General features: G+C 37.4%; 1 protein-coding gene across 2 annotated transcripts in view; it reads right to left on the bottom strand.

The window, feature by feature from the left end:
- Positions 1–14,639, bottom strand: part of LOC124795070 (arginine--tRNA ligase, cytoplasmic) — a 129,729-nt gene extending 115,090 nt beyond the window's left edge. Inside the window, exons 1-3 of one of the 2 annotated variants that reach the window (XM_047258879.1) lie at positions 14,481–14,639; positions 14,250–14,396; positions 4,156–4,212 (exon numbers count right to left, since the gene is read on the bottom strand). In XM_047258879.1, the coding sequence (XP_047114835.1) occupies positions 4,156–4,212; positions 14,250–14,396; positions 14,481–14,528 (252 nt within the window). In that variant the 5' untranslated portion in view covers positions 14,529–14,639. Of the gene's footprint in view, positions 1–4,155; positions 4,213–14,249; positions 14,397–14,470 lie in introns of both variants that reach the window. The other variant, XM_047258880.1, reaches the window with a different exon arrangement.
- Positions 14,640–15,044: the final 405 nt, after the last annotated feature.

The raw sequence follows: 15,044 nt of genomic DNA, 5'->3' as shown, positions 1-15,044 counted from the left end.
AGTACTGTTCTTCAGGTATCTCCATCTGCTTTTGACATCTTGTTCCCTGATGGAAAGCCTAGTTTTTGTTAGGTTGCTTTCCAGTTCTTTGATTAAGTTTTCTTTTGTAGATTCTTCAGCCAGATTTCCTAAGTTACATCTAGTAATTTCCGCTCTATTTCCATTTATTTACACTATACACAGCAAATTTATATAGCCGTCTCCACCTCCACAAAATATTAATGGATATTGTAACAAATCATAAGCCTGATTTGTTTCACTGATATGCTGAAGACAATCATCGCAAGTACATAACACAATGTCTCTATCACATCCCTGGTTGACTAACAGGCAGCGACCTCATTTGTAGTTGGTGCATTACAACGACTCGGGTGAGGTCCTCTGTCTTTTCTCAGCTGCAAGTAGAAACTTGCAGTTATTGTTCTCCTCATTTGGAACTGATTGCAATACTGCTTCAAAGCTGTTGACATAAGGGTTCACACTGTGTAGTATACTTTGCAGGCTTCTTACCAAACCTGAGTTTAAATTACAAATATCCAACTCCTGCCTGGTCTTGGTAATTAGCTACAAAATAAATTCGTAAAAACCCTGGGACATTAACTGGCGACAAAGAGCCATTCAAATAGTATACTTGGTCCTGTACCTTAGAAGTACACATACACACTCCTTCACTGATCTGATTCGCTCCAAAAGAAGTCAGTTGGAAAGCACTGTTGTTGTCCCGTGAGTTCTCCAAAAAATGTTTTGACAGCAGATTCTATACATTTACTAACTCTTTCAATAGCTCTGGTGGGTCTTGTATTCTTTCTAGGAAAACTTTGCCAGATGAACAACACATTCCCTTGGGTTCTCGGTGCCACTTCAAAACACTCGTGCATGGTGAACCATGGCGGATGATGTTTGTCATCAGAAGTGCCTTTGCAAAAATAATCCACTCTGTGCACATCCATTAACAATTCCTATTTTCTTCTTACATGGTGAAAAACACTGAGAAATCTTGTAAACTATATATCCCAAGGATTTCAAACAACATAAACTATTTTATTTCAAACAAGCTACATGTGCACACAAGTCCACAAACAAACACATTATTTTTAAATATGCAATCCAATAATGCATACTACAAGAGTTTTCAAGTGACTTTCAATGTAGAGCTTCTGCAAAGTACTTCTGTGAAAGTGGTACTATACAGTACTAATAGGGATCTTTGTGAATTGGTGCAAAATGTCTTATTCAACTGCAGTTTCCTCACTAACATGTTGAAATGTCCATTGATGCTCAAGGAAAAGTTGTGTTTTTAGTTTAATAGTATGCTGAGAGAGCATAACCACTTGTGCGCTGTATTATAAAGTTTTGCATCCTTTTCTAAAATTACAAGAACTGATATAATTACTTAATATCCAAAAGGATGAAACAGACCAACAGAAGACCTTTTTCTGTAAGCATTACCGTCCAAGAAAATTTTGTATGCAAAAGAACTAATATTTGCTTAGCCAACTAGTACTGAAAAGAACTTTCACAAAGCGTAACTACTGTGGTAACCAGCCAATCACAAATAAAGGCATCTAACAAAGTAGAGTTGTTAACTACAATACATTCTTTGTTCTTATTTCTGTCAAAACCAATGGAAAGCAACAATTCTTTACACATGTCAGAGTCTTATGTTGATGAAATGGTAACAAATAAAATATTTACCCGATTAAAAGAAGAGCTATTTCCAAAATTCGTCATTTGAAAAATACAAGGTTATCTTACATTTTCAGATTAAGCTATTGCTGCTGAGGTCGACATTTTTACATTGTGGAAGAGATTAATATAAGGGTTGTCTTCATTTACAGACAAAGCTTTGGCAGTTGACATCACATGCTGATTTATTTTGATGAATGTGGAAGGGTTGGAGGGGAAACAGTGACACCACCTTGGCTGAGAACTAGGACAAATTTGAGGAGGGGAATGGGGAGCAGACAGCAAATTTTGTCATGCTGCCAACCATGGGAATGTACGCCACATTCCTCGGTTTCTGATGAACGTCTACCACATTTCAAGTGCAGTTTTCCTGAATCCATTTGCAGTCTCAATTCAACTGACTTTAAAATTGGACGGATACTCAACAATGATCCTCACCGTGTGGCATGGTGGAAGGAAAAGGGGTATGCCAACCACCAGTTCTACACAACCTATGAGAACAGTGGGCAGACACCTTGCTCGGAAACAAGAGACAAAAGGATATTGTTGCATTCTCACATCAACATAGATGTGACATCCACTATGCATTCAGAAAAAACAACTGTATTCTCAGTTCCCATTATAAACGCAACCTCAGAAATCACCACATACTTGGAAGAACCAGTCGAATGCTTGTGACAACCATTATTACAAATTTCATTGTTGCTTGTTTCATTCAAGCAACTGCAGCTCTGCTATAAGGTACCACACCAGCTAATACCTCAGCCCGCATCTCGTGGTCGTGCGGTAGCGTTCTCGCTTCCCACGCCCGTGTTCCCGGGTTCGATTCCCGGCGGGGTCAGGGATTTTCTCTGCCTCGTGATGGCTGGGTGTTGTGTGCTGTCCTTAGGTTAGTTAGGTTTAAGTAGTTCTAAGTTCTAGGGGACTGATGACCATAGCTATTAAGTCCCATAGTGCTCAGAGCCAGCTAATACCTCAGAAATAATCGCGACATATACAGAAGAAACAGCTTAATATTAAACTTCCTGGCAGATTAAAACTGTGTGCCTGACCGAGACTCGAACTTGGGACCTTTGCCTTTCGCAGGCAGTTCTGCAAGATTCGCAGGAGAGCTTCTGTAAAGTTTGGAAGGTAGGAGACGAGATACTGGCAGAAGTAAAGCTGTGAGTACCGGGCGTGAGTCGTGCTTCGGTAGCTCAGTTGGTAGAGCACTTGCCCGCGAAAGGCAAAGGTCCCAAGTTCGAGTCTTGGTCGGGCACACAGTTTTAATCTGCCAGGAAGTTTCATATCAGCGCACACTCCGCTGCAGAGTGAAAATCTCATTCTGAAAGCTTAATATTGATAAAAGTTACACAGCAGACACCACCATGTAACTTATTTATATGCGTAATACACATCAAAATACATGTCAGAGACTTGCCCATTATCTAATGAATATTTTCTAAAATTATACTGCAGTTTTACTTTTTATGACGGAAAGAATGTTAAATATGGCAAAGCGCATTTAAATATGATGTATGTGCAAATATTAAGTCACCCTAGGTCAGTCTGATACCACAACAATTACTTCATATTTACATTTCACCGGCTTCATCAACTCAAAAACCTTCTTTATCTTGGACCACACTACAGATCAGTCTGTCACAACAACCAAGATTTCAGGACAGGGTCCAATATCACACACTAGCTCCAAGAATCGCGCTAGATAATGATATCAGTAATTATTATTATTTCTATTAGTATCAATAACTTCGCATTTTTCTATTAGTACTATTAGTACTACTACTACTACTACTACTACTACTACTACTACCACTACCACCACCACCATTGTTATTAAAAATAGTGATATCACAAAAATCTGGCTTAAATAGTAAGCAAAAAAGGCAGTGGAGCTACAAAGTAACATAAACTGTTTCCTTTTTGTTTACTTTATTTCTCCATGTATTATCAAATGCAGATAATCAATAAATGGCATATGTTTAGAATAGATATAAGGTTAACTATTTTGGCAGATACTTCACATCAAGTTTTTAACTTTCATTAGTCAGAAAACGTTAAAAATAAAATTTTCTCCACGAGACTCTTACAAAAATGTATACTCAGGTAAATATGTTTATCTACACTATTGGATGAAGAGCTTTCGATAGGCATAACAATGTTAATTTGTCATCCTAAACTCAGTAACATTAGCTGCAGGCTATAGTAAGGTGAATAATAAAACCTGCTATGAAAAAATCGCACAGTAGCAAAAATAGTGAACTATTAAACCACATTCAAATTTGCTATACATTAAAGACAAAACGTAAATGATGTAAAAATTCCCTCTCAAATGTACCACATTTATAGCGTTCTCAGCTGCTATGACGTGCGCGCTCTCCCGCTCCCACACACACACAAAATTGTATTAAGACAAGTTTTAGGAAAGTAAATTTCTATTGTTATTAGTTCACTCTATCAAAAATATACCTTTCCATCCATGATCTTTCCCTGTTGTTTATTCTTTTCTTCCTCTTCTTTGATAGACTGAAAACAAAACAAGAAAATTATGTGTAACTTGTTCATTACGAAAATATGACACAGTGAAGTTAGCAGACAAGAACAAGAAGAAAACATGGAGAAAATAAAGATTTTGTGAATATATGTTGAACTGATAAACCAGAGGAAACGTATTGGTAACAAATAAAGAGGATGGAAACACTGATGGAAGGTAAGTATTCTCGACCTGCCAAAGAGTATTAGCATGTCCACAATCAGGATATCATCCAACTTCATTGGCACTAACTTATGCTGACTCACTTTAAACAATTTCAATCCTTGGCATCACAATGGATAATATTTTGGGGAATAAGTTTAATCAAAAAGGATATTGTGTGTGTGAATTCCTAAGGGACCAAACTGCCGAGGTCATCAGTCCCCGGGCCACCCAATCTGTGACATGGCACCTCAAACTACACGGCATAAAGGATATTTTTAGTACAAAACTATGCCATGTAGATAATTTGTAATATTAATTCATGTTGATCACTACTGTAGTTAAAATGCTGGGGAGTCATTTGGTAACTGCAGTACATTTACTCAAAACTGCAGTATATTTACTCTCTGATGAAATGTGCTGTTAACAACACACAACTTTTTCAAAGGAATAGATGCACATATCAGAGTACATAGGAAATACAGTAGACATGGTACTTATGGGGAAACTTTGTCATTATCTAGCATCCAAATTAGTGTGTGTTACCCTGCAGCATGCATTTTCAACATATTTCTGGAGGGGCAAAAAGGGAGGGAGAGAGGGAGAGCTACATATTCTCGAGCTGAAGCTGAAGGCATTTCTTTGGGGAAATTTATTCCCTGTACGCTATTTACAGTTGAGCTGACTGTTACTGATAGTAAAATTAATGGAATTCGGTGAAATTAAATAATGGAAAGTAAGGCTGGAATAACAACAATATTATTTGAAAGGACAGATTTGCTACTCATCATATACAGGAGACACTGAGTTGCAGGCAGGCACAACAAGAAGACTACTGTACATTTAAGCTTTCAGCCAAAAGGCCTTCTTCTGAAGCAGAAAACACACACAATTACACAAGCGCAACTCACACACGTGTCTCTGGCCACAGTGGCCAGAGAGAGTCATCTGTGTGTATTTGGGCTTATTTGAACATGTGTGTGTTTTCTAGTTCAGAAGAAGGCCTCTTGGCTGAAAACTTATATGTATAGAAGTCTTTTCATAGTGTCTGTCTACAACCCAACATCTCCTCTATATGGTGAGAAGCAATCCATCATTTTCATAATACTGTTGGAATTTACAAGATATTTTTGTAATTAGTACACAGAATAGTCTCCTAAAGTATATTTTCCTAAATTTCTCCAATAGACTGTAAGGACGGTTTAATAACAACAGGTCAAATTCAACAGCTTCCCTATCCTCTTGTTATTACTAACTCGGAATTAACATAATGAACTATGAGATACCACTGTTGCCCAGTACTTCACGAGGCAAAATTTGTAGTGCTGCTGATAGATACATATAAAATCAAAAGTGACAGCACACTACTTAGCTTTCAGCACTAATAGTTCCTTCTTCAGGGAGGAGAGAAGTATAGGTAAAAGGACGTTACAAAGGAAGGGCAGGTCACTCAGACCCCAACATACGAGGGATACACCATTCATCATACTACAGATGGGTCTGTCTCAACCTGAGGTCTGGTGAGCCTCCCTTCCTTTTTAATCTTCCTCAGCCTCTCCTCTTCTACCTGAGGAAGACATTCTTAGATCCGAAAACTAGGATAGTCTTGTTACTTCTACTTTTATGTGCATCCTTTGGCAACACTAAATATTTTGCCTCCAAAATTATGAACTAGAAAGCAATTCTGTATCATAATTTGTTACTTTTCTCAATCAAATAATCTTTTGATAAATTTGACATATTATGCAGCATTATTATTAATAACAATTATTACTGCTATTATTATTAATATCATAGCTAACACTTGGTTCCAGAATCATAAAAGAAGGTTGTATACATGGAAGAATCCCGAAGATACTAGAAGGTATCAGATAGACTATATAATGATAAGACAGAGATTTAGGAACCAGGTTTTAAATTGTAAGACATTTCCAGGGGCAGATGTGGACTCTGACCGCAATCTATTGGTTATGAACTGTAGATTAAAACTGAAGAAACTGCAAAAAGGTGGGAATTTAAGGAGATGGGACCTGGATAAATCGACTAAACCAGAGGTTGTACAGAGTTTCAGGGAGAGCATAAGGGAACAATTGACAGGAATAGGGGAAAGAAATACGGTAGAAAAAGAATGGATAGCTTTGAGGGATGAAGTAGTGAAGGCAGCAGAGGATCAAGTAGGTAAAAAGACAAGGGCTAATAGAAATCCTTGGGTAGCAGAAGAAATATTGAATTTAATTGATGAAAGGAGAAAATATAAAAATGCAGTAAATGAAGCAGGCAAAAAGGAATACAAACGTCTCAAAAATGAGATCGAAAGAAAGTGCAAAATGGCTAAGCAGGGATGGCTAGAGGGCAATGTAAGGGCGTAGAGGCTTATCTCACTAGGGGCAAGATAGATACTGCCTACAGGAAAATTAAAGAGACCTTTGGAGAAAAGAGAGCCACTTGTACGAATATCAAGAGCTCAGATGGAAACCCAGTTCTAAGACAAGAAGGGAAAGCCTGAAGGTGGAAGGAGTATACAGAGGGTCTATACAAGGGCGATGTACTTGAGGACAATATTATGGAAATGGAAGAGGATGTAGATGAAGATGAAATGGGAGATACAATACTGTGTGAAGAGTTTGACAGAGCACTGAAAAACCTGAGTCAAAACAAGGCCCCGAGAGTAGACAACATTCCATTAGAATTACTGACGGCCTTGGGAGAGCCAGTCCTGACAAAACTCTACCATCTGCTGAGCAAGATGTATGAGACATGCGAAATATCCTCAGACTTAAAGAAGAATATAATAATTCCAATCCCAAAGAAATCAGGTGTTGTCAGATATTAAACTGATAGTTTGGTAATTTTCATAAGTCACAGCTGCAAAATACTAATGCAAATTCTTTACAGATGAATGGAAAAACTGGTAGAAGGTGGCCTCGGGGAAGAACAGTTTGGATTCCATAGAAATGTTGGAACACGTGAGGCAATACTGACCTTACGACTTATCTTAGAAGAAAGATTAAGGAAATGCAAACCAACGATTCTAGCATTTGTAAACTTAGAGAAAGCTTTTGACAATGTTGACTGGAATACTCTCTTTCAAATTCTAAAGGTGGCACGGGTAAAATACAGGGAGCAAAAGGCTATTTACAATTTGTACAGAAACCAGATGGCAGCTATAAGAGTCGAGGGACATGAAAGGGAAGCAGTGGTTGGGAAGGGAGTGAGACAGGGTTGTAGCCTCTCCCCGATGTTATTCAATCTGTATATTGAGCAAGCAGTAAAGGAAACAAAAGAAAAATTTGGTGTAGGTATTAAAATCTATGGAGAAGAAATAAAAACTTTGAGGTTCGCCAATGACATTGTAATTCTGTCAGAGACAGCAAAGGACTTAGAAGAGCATTTGAACGGAATGGATAGTGGGTTGAAAGGAGGGATGTAAGATGAACATCAACAAAAGCCAAACGAGGATAATGGAATGTATTCGAATTTAGTCGGGTGATGCTGAGGGAATTAGATTAGGAAATGAGACACTTAAATTAGTAAAGGAGTTTTGCTATTTGGAGAGCAAAATAACTGATGATGGTCGAAGTAGAGAAGATATAAAATGTAGACTGGCAATGGCAAGGAAAGCGTTTCTGAAGAAGAGAAATTTGTTAACATCGAGTATAGATTTAAGTGTCAGGAAGTCATTTCTGAAAGTATTTGTATGGAGTGTAGCCATGTATGGAAGTGAAACATGGACGATAAATAGTTTGGACAAGAAGAGAACAGAAGCTTTCAAAATGTGGTGCCACAGAAGAATGCTGAAGATTAAATGGGAAGGTCACATAACTAATGAGGAGGTATTGAATAGAATTGGGGAGAAGAGGAGTTGGTGGCACAACATGACAAGAAGAAGGGACCGGTTGGTAGGACATGTTCTGAGGCATCAGGGGATCACAAATTTAGCATTGGATCGCAGTGTGGAGGGTAAAAATCATAGAGGGAGACCAAGAGATGAATAAACTAAGCAGAGTCAGAAGGATGTAGGTTGCAATAAGTACTGGGAGATGAAGAAGCTTGCACAGGATATAGTAGCATGGAGAGCTGCATCAAACCAGTTCAGGACTGAAGACCATAACAACAACAATTATTAATGAAGGTAACTGGATAAAAGTAATAACTAAATTTTTAATTGCTGCTGTTGCTTCTCTAATTGCACTCAGCTGTTGCTGCTGCTTTACCTGCTCAATAAAGGTCTCCTGTAGGCCTTTCCTCCATGCATTACTGTCATCACTGACATGCATGCATGCATGCCACTCTTCCATGTTTTCTACACTCACCTATCACTGTTTCATTCACTGCCATATGCATTTTACCCTGTGTTGTGACTATGTTTACAAGAGCCACCAAAAATTTACATTCATTACTGGTCATAATTTTTCCACCATAGGCAAGTGGTTAGCTTGTCTAGTGGCACAATGGAGGACCTCTGTTAGGTCTAGAGGGTTTTTTCTTGGTGTGAGCTCTGGAATCTGTCCCCACTGTCAATTACAACTTTAATTACCTATTTTAAGGAACAGTGACTCCAGTTTCAAAAACTGAAACTGCTCCCTACAAGACCCTTGAGGACTACTATCCAATGATACATTAAGCAGAATTTAAATCAGCAGAAAGCATAACAGCAGCTAAGAGTTCAGTTTTTAGCATAAGAGCTTCACTGTCCTCGAAAGGACCTCTACAAACCAGCTGTGTATACCTAGTACTGTTGTGCTGGATGCATGACCAAAAGACAATGAAATATTCTATCCATAAGGAAAACATCAAGTCTGGCCTAAGCAGCTAGAGATAGCCACCGTGTGTGTGAGGTGCGCCTACTTGCATGTGTGTATCTGTTTTTCCTTCATTCTGAATAAGGCTTTGGTTGAAAGCTTAGTGTGCGTGTTATCTTTACAGTGAGTAGCAATCTATCCTCGTTGATATTAAAACTTCAAGAATCTCTTACAAACCTAGTGATCTTTTTTTTGCCATAATCTTTTCAATGCATTCATATAATTTCTGTATATTATTTCCCAAAAACTTAAGGAATTTCACAGGTGAAATTTCAATTACTTTTGGCTAGTACCCTTTATTACTAGGACCTGTGAATTACTGCTACTCATTTAGAATTGTATAACATGGCTCTTTGTGTTGTGGAAGCATAAGCTACCATTATGTATGCTGCACTATCACATTAACTTCCCCCTATGGTTAACATCTACGTTTTATCATTGCAGCAGATATTGCAGTTGTTAAAAAGTGTTGTATGTCTTTACTACACAACATTAATACACAAAGAGTATGTGTACAGAATGCTGTATTTAATGTTCTTTCTTCCACTTCTTTCTTTCTTATGCACAGTTAAAGTACAGTTTGAACTTATTAGCTAGGTCTGACAGCTTCCTTTTGTTCTTCTCTTTTCAAAATCTCTCCTACAATTTACTATGTTGTTTCTAGTGTTTCTCTGCCCTCTGTTTTCGAGTAGTCTTTTTAGCTTTCTCTGGGAATGTGTAATTTTCAACTAGGATTCCAAAGGCTTTGTGTTCTCTGACGGAATCTTTTGTGGCATTCATTTAAGTCCCGCTTAATTTCTTTTAATCTAGTGTTGCCTATTCCACAGATGTGACCATACAATCTATGTACAGCATCAGTAAACCTGCTTACTGCTGTACATAGGTCTATATTTTTCTTTTAATCTGCATGCCATTTAAATTAGTGGAATCACAGCTTTTCCCGAGAATTTTTCGGTTCTCCTTTCTAATTCCACTACTTTTTGAGTTGCCTCCTAGAGACGTAGTTCCTCAAGACATGTAATACTCCAGGCACAACTGTCTTGTAGCACCGAAGTTCCGCATTAGGGGGTATCACTCATTTATTGTTACTTTATAATATTTTACACTTATTTTAAACCATCCCCCCCCCCTCCCCTCTGAACACAGAATGAAGCACCTAAATTTACATTTATGGATTATATGCCACCTGACCTTTCTAAATGATTTTTGAAGTTGTTCCATATTGCAGCTGTTCAGAAAGCACAACACATTGTTATCCCAATGCAAGAACTACATAACAGTGGCCTTATTGGGCCAAATTAATGTATATATCTCTCTTTTTTTTTCTTTAAAAAAAATGGAAAAAATTGCCAAACATAGTATCAAATCTGGTTTAACTGTCTCATCATCCCTGATCCCATCTCATTTCTCTCACTGATATTTTGTTCATACAGTTTGATAATGCCCTATAATATCACTGCTTTTAATTAATTAAATATTGTATACTGTAAGGCTTTTTAATAACACAGCACATTTTACAATATAATTTATAGTTAAGCCTGGTTACTTATCACTGTCAGAACTCGGAATATGAGAAGGGTTAGTTTTTCCAGATGTGATGCACTGAAATAAAATGTCAGGCATTCATTCTCCTCATTTTTGGTTGGTTTTACGTAACAACAGGGTTTAAAATGCTCTACAGATGTATTTAATACAGAATTTAATTTCATGTGCACATTATCTACTTTTTCCTCTAAATTTTTCTTAAACGATTTTACTGATTTTCCCAACTGAGTATCACAGTATTCTTTATTACCTGCAGCTAAACAACCAGAAAGCCCATTGTTACACTTGACAATAATGTTCTTATAGAGCTCTATCACTTTAGTGTCCAATTCTTTGAAGATAACTGAATCTGAGAACCAAGGGTTTGCACCTCATTCTTTTGATCCCAATGGGGATGTGGTTAATAGCCTCTGAAGTACCAATTCCAAATGTTTCATACCATGCAAATATAGATGATAGTAGTGTGTATTAATCTGTGTACCTCTCAAATTATCTTACAATATTCAAACTAAAGGGTGTTTCAAAATGAATACGTAGATTTAAGGCTTTCTAGGCCTTATTACATTCAACTTAAAATTATAAATAATACTTCAAATGAAACAACAACTCAAACAGTTTTTCTTAAAAGTGTTCAATGTGAGCACCATTCACCCATGTCCAGTTGATAGCTGAATTCTTCCCAAACCTTGATCAGTGTGTCTGGAAAAATTGTTGCAATATTACTGTTTCTAAAGTCAGGTATATAACTTGGTAGGGAAAGTACATATACATGATCCATTCTGAACCCCCAAGATAAAAATCGCATGATCTCAGATTGTGTGTGAATATGGAGATTTGCGATACAAGTTCTGCCGTCTAGCATCTTATGGTCAATGCAGCGGTATGGTACAACGTTGTTTAACCAGTCACGTACTGAGTTATGCCAGTGAGGCAAATTTATGTGGTTCAGCTTCTTCCAATTGAGAAAAGAGCCATAATTCTAAAGCATGAAGATAAGAAACACAAGTTACAGTTGCTTCACTGAAAAAGAAAGGCCCATAAACTATTTACCAGGATATGGCACAAAAAACAAGTCAATTAAGGAAATCTCGCTGCAACTTTACCATCCCGTGCACACATTATGTGTGTTCACTTCCACTTAGGTGTAATGTCAATTCATCACTGAAGATGACAAAAATCATCATCATGCAACAACACGTTTGCAAAGTTGGATCAACAGAAGCGTCCGATTCCACCCGTCTGTTTTGACCCATGACGTAAGGGTATTTTGGTGTGTGACATCATTACAGTGCGGAGTTCGAGTTAGTTGTGTGTGTGTGTGTGTGTGTGTGTGTGTGTGTGTGTGTGTGTGTGTGTGTGTGTGTGAGTGAGAGAGAGAGAGAGAGAGAGAGAGAGAGAGAGAGAGAGAGAGGGGGGGGGGATAGCCAGTCGAAATTTGTTGGTGGTACATAATTGTTTTTTTGTGTCTATTTTTCTCGAGTTGTAATGTTTTGTGCATTTATTGTGTATTGAATGTGTCTTAATTTACATAGGGATGTTTGAGTTTTTAATTTTCGAGGTGTTGTGGTTTTGGTTTTTTCGTGTCAGCAGTTATAGTTGACTTATATAGGTCAAGGGAAATGACCGATTCCAATTGTTTGATTTGCTCTATCATTTGATGTATTATTTTAAATAATTTATTTATAACTGGAGGTTGAATGTAATAAATACTACAAAGCCTTCAAAGATGTGTGATGCTCACTGTCACCACATTAAGGAATCCATGTTTTGAGATAGGAATTACACTGTGCTGAAGGTTGTGGATGGAAAACACAGCCCAGCCACTGTAATGAGAGAGTAGTTATCAATGACCACACTCAAACTTCTGTAAATTCAAAAATACAAATATAGAGGTATACCTAAATAAGACTCCTTCCTCAGGATCACAAGTCAATATATATCTGGAAACTTGTAGCTCCTGTAAGATGAAGCTACTCCATCAAGTTGCTCTAGAGGGTAGTTCACTACTGAAAAACAATTTTATCCCACCATTTAACAAGATGGATGTACAATTAAGCCATAGTGGACTGTAAAAATGGCACTCAGAGTCAGAAAAGAATAAATGTGCCAGTAATGAACATCACTTTCACAAATGGTCAAGAACAGTTCTATGTAACTAAATGCCATGAACGTCCATTACAAATTTCAAACCTGTTCAAGGAGGACATACTCCTTTTTAGTACATCCTGTTACAGAGCTGCATATTATTAGTTACCTAGGTGTAAAATATTATCTTGAATTACATACAACACGTGTTTTTGAAATGGAAAAAGCCAATGTTCATGGTGTCCACTGACAAAGAAAAAGATCACATAGATATAGATGAAACAAGACTGGAATTAGTAAACTCTGCATGAAACTTTGGAATTATATTACACAATATGCTCCAATGGAGGAAACACACAGGCAATATCTGCTGTAAATTAAGAACTGTAACAGGCCATTTCTTGTGAAAGAGATTGCGCAATATGTAAATAAACTGTGTGTACAATGCACCACCCTCCTTCTGAACCATACTTGCAGTATGGCATTACTGTATGGGCAGTATTACAATTTTTGTATCTTCTTAAAAAAAAAAAAAAAAAAAAAAAAAAACCCATACCAATAAAAAAGAAACTGCTCATGCAAAAATGCCTTTCAACATCTAAACTTTAACATCTCCAGCTCTTAAATATATAGAACAATAGTTTCATTAATTAAAGACAATACATTACTTGACACAAACACAGATGTTACTTAATAAGACAAGAAATAAAGACCAACTGAGAAATATATCAAACACTGTTGTTAAGAAACACCCTAAATACTCACATAAGAGATTAATTAATTGTCTATTAAGAATCTACAGGACACTATGAATGACAGGATATTTCAGAAACTTCTGATTTTATTTAGTATAAGCAGAGTTTTACAATGCAGAAGAGTTTGTATGTAAATAATGGGGAATTTCTTATTACTTGTATGCACTTACTGTAGTCATCCATGTGAAACAGTCTATTTGTACGTCTGTGCTATAGCCACAAGGGTTGAAGAGTATCTAAATAACTTAAATAATCGAATTTAAACCTGGGGAGCAATGTATATCACATTACTATCAATATGCCATAAAATAATCAGCCAGTCCTCAGACAGTTGCAAGTATTCTTTCAGCTTGAGATTCTTGTAATCAAGTATGTTACCTTAAGAGCACTTGGCAGCTTTCAACACATCAAATGTCATAGGCGTCTTCATCAACATATATTATGTACACAAAGTACTAACGTATGTCTGCATCCTAAGGTCGCGATGGTATGTAGATTTCTCGTGTAATAACATACATATTTTCTTCGGGGCTGTGTGTCAAAATAAAGACTATTTCCTTTCTTTTACCCAAACCCGCATGTCACACAGGATTCGAAACGTGAGTACGCACATCAAACGCAAATATTAGAGTAACGTCGACAACAAATACGTAGCCACTGTAAAACCTATAAAATACTCACCCGCTGCAGAATTCGTATTCGGTACTTCAAAGCGTTATTTGCATCCGCTAATTTCTTAATTTCTGGGTTGGTTTTCGATAATTCACTCACACATTTCCCTCCTTTTATATTCTCAAGCTCCTTAGTTAACGCAACAATAGCAGCCTCCTAATAAAAATATGATGAAATTATGTGAAGAAATTGTAATCTGTAAAATGGTTACTGTGGTGGTCTTACCGTACCGTTACTTACAGCTTGTTCTGCTCGAGTCTTATAACTTAACAACGTTGACTCATCCATCTCGTACAACAATATTTACAAAAATTTATAAACAATAAGACACACGGCTGACAGTACACGTGGGTGTGTTTATTTCATTCCTCTGATCGCGCCACTTCAAAGATCACAGCGAAGTCTTCTTCCGGACAAAGATAATGTACAGGCATTTTAATATCCCGTCAACGACGAGGGCATTACCCTGTTGGTTCCATTCATATCTGATAAACAGTGTACAAAGAATTGTGACAGCACAGACTTCAAACAATTTTTAGTTTAGTTTATCAGATCCGTAGTATGTTAACACAGGTACCTATGAGGACGGCATCTTAAGCAGCGTTCACACCCGCAACTAATGTGACGCCACAGCTTGTAGCTTTCTGTAGTGGCACCGTGAGCTGCCATTAACACAAGACGCCAAGAATTCTAAGGGTGATCATTCATTAATGCAGCTGCCTGGCGAGGATTTTCTGATTTTCTTGCCGGTCCGGCCGGCAGCAGCGTTAGCGGGGAGTATGTTTCCCCTCTCTGCGAGACCTT

This window comes from Schistocerca piceifrons, chromosome 4, assembly GCF_021461385.2.
Source record: "Schistocerca piceifrons isolate TAMUIC-IGC-003096 chromosome 4, iqSchPice1.1, whole genome shotgun sequence".
In the NCBI taxonomy this organism is placed as follows: Eukaryota; Metazoa; Arthropoda; class Insecta; order Orthoptera; family Acrididae; genus Schistocerca; species Schistocerca piceifrons.
The sequence above is the reverse complement of the archived record's forward strand: the minus strand, read 5'-3'. Positions and strand labels throughout refer to the sequence as shown.